The 1216-nt window shown below is 36.6% G+C and overlaps 1 protein-coding gene across 1 annotated transcript; it reads left to right on the top strand.

The window, feature by feature from the left end:
- The first annotated feature begins 277 nt into the window (after positions 1-277).
- Positions 278-724, top strand: LOC112506153. The gene has a single exon (XM_025110177.1). It carries the CDS (start codon positions 278-280, stop codon positions 722-724), a length of 447 nt encoding a protein of 148 aa, XP_024965945.1.
- The last annotated feature ends 492 nt before the right edge of the window (positions 725-1216 follow it).

Raw genomic sequence — 1216 nt, 5'->3', positions numbered from 1 at the left:
ATAAGCCACAAGAAAAAGAAATCGTCTGTCAATACCACGTATCTGGTACAATATTCCCTTACATGGAATTTAAATTTTTTAAATGGGTTGGTTTTTATGAACTACTGTTATTCGGAACCTAACGTAACTATTTTTAGGTATCCCGAAACTACACAGCCAACACGGTCGAATTCGAGTGCAATCTATTCACGCGTAACGGTTATCTGTGTCGTCATGCATTTAAGGTTCTAATAAACGATGAAGTTGAAAGTATTCCGAACCAATATGTTTTACGTCGATGGAAACAAAATCTGGTCCTGTCCAGATACAATCCGCTAAGATTCGATACGGTGAGGTGGATGCGGAGAAGGATAAGTCAATAATTGATGTATACTCCAAAGTCGACAACATTATAAGCATTGTCCGGAATGATAAATCGATACTGACTAGATTGGAGCAGCATCTCGACAATTTCATGGTTGATATCGAGAAAGAAGTACCGTATGAAGACCCATCTCAACAAAAGTTGGACGCGATCAGAGATCACCTTGGTGTTTCCATACCCGATGATGTAGACATCCTACCACCATCTGGAATAAGGAACAAGGGTTGTGGTACTGGTAAGAGGTTGGTAAGCGTGTCTGAGAAAATACAGTCTGTAAGCAAGAAAGCCCGTCGAAAATGTGCGACATATGGCCAACGTACCAGCCATGACTCACGCAATTGCCCCGAATTGATAGAGTAATCAGTTGTCGAAGTACCGGAAATATCATCATTTTGGGGATGTTTCGTTGTTGTCAATCTTACATTTTGTAATGCTACGATTTCGGTTTATGTTATCTTATGATTGACATACATCCTCTACTTTTCATTTTATTACAATCTATAGATGTCTTAGTCACTAGTTGTTATTTCCAATACGGAGTAATAAAAAATGCCGTAAGTGCGGTTTTCATAATTACCGACAATATCTTTATTTGGTAAGTGTTTTAGTGAACAATAGTGAACTTCATCCAATATTATCATGTCTTTGTATTGTTGGATATGATTCATATGTTGACGTTTTTCTTGTATCCGGATGGTCTTCATAATAAAACAGTTGTCTTTTGGTTTTAATTCTTTTGATTTGTTGCAAAAAATAAACGCTGAAGTAAATAGTGGTTGACATTAACTAGATTGCGGTTAACATTATTAGTTGTATGTTGTTCGTTTGTATTATTTATTCTATTATGTGTGT

Source organism: Cynara cardunculus (assembly GCF_001531365.2).
Source record: "Cynara cardunculus var. scolymus isolate 2C chromosome LG 2, CcrdV1, whole genome shotgun sequence".
NCBI lineage: Eukaryota > Viridiplantae > Streptophyta > Magnoliopsida > Asterales > Asteraceae > Cynara > Cynara cardunculus.
This window is presented reverse-complemented; position numbering and strand designations above follow the sequence as displayed.

Excerpts from the sequence above, each read along its gene's own strand:
- LOC112506153 (XM_025110177.1), top strand. The coding sequence starts at position 278 with ATGGAAACAAAATCTGGTCCTGTCCAGATACAATCCGCTAAGATTCGA.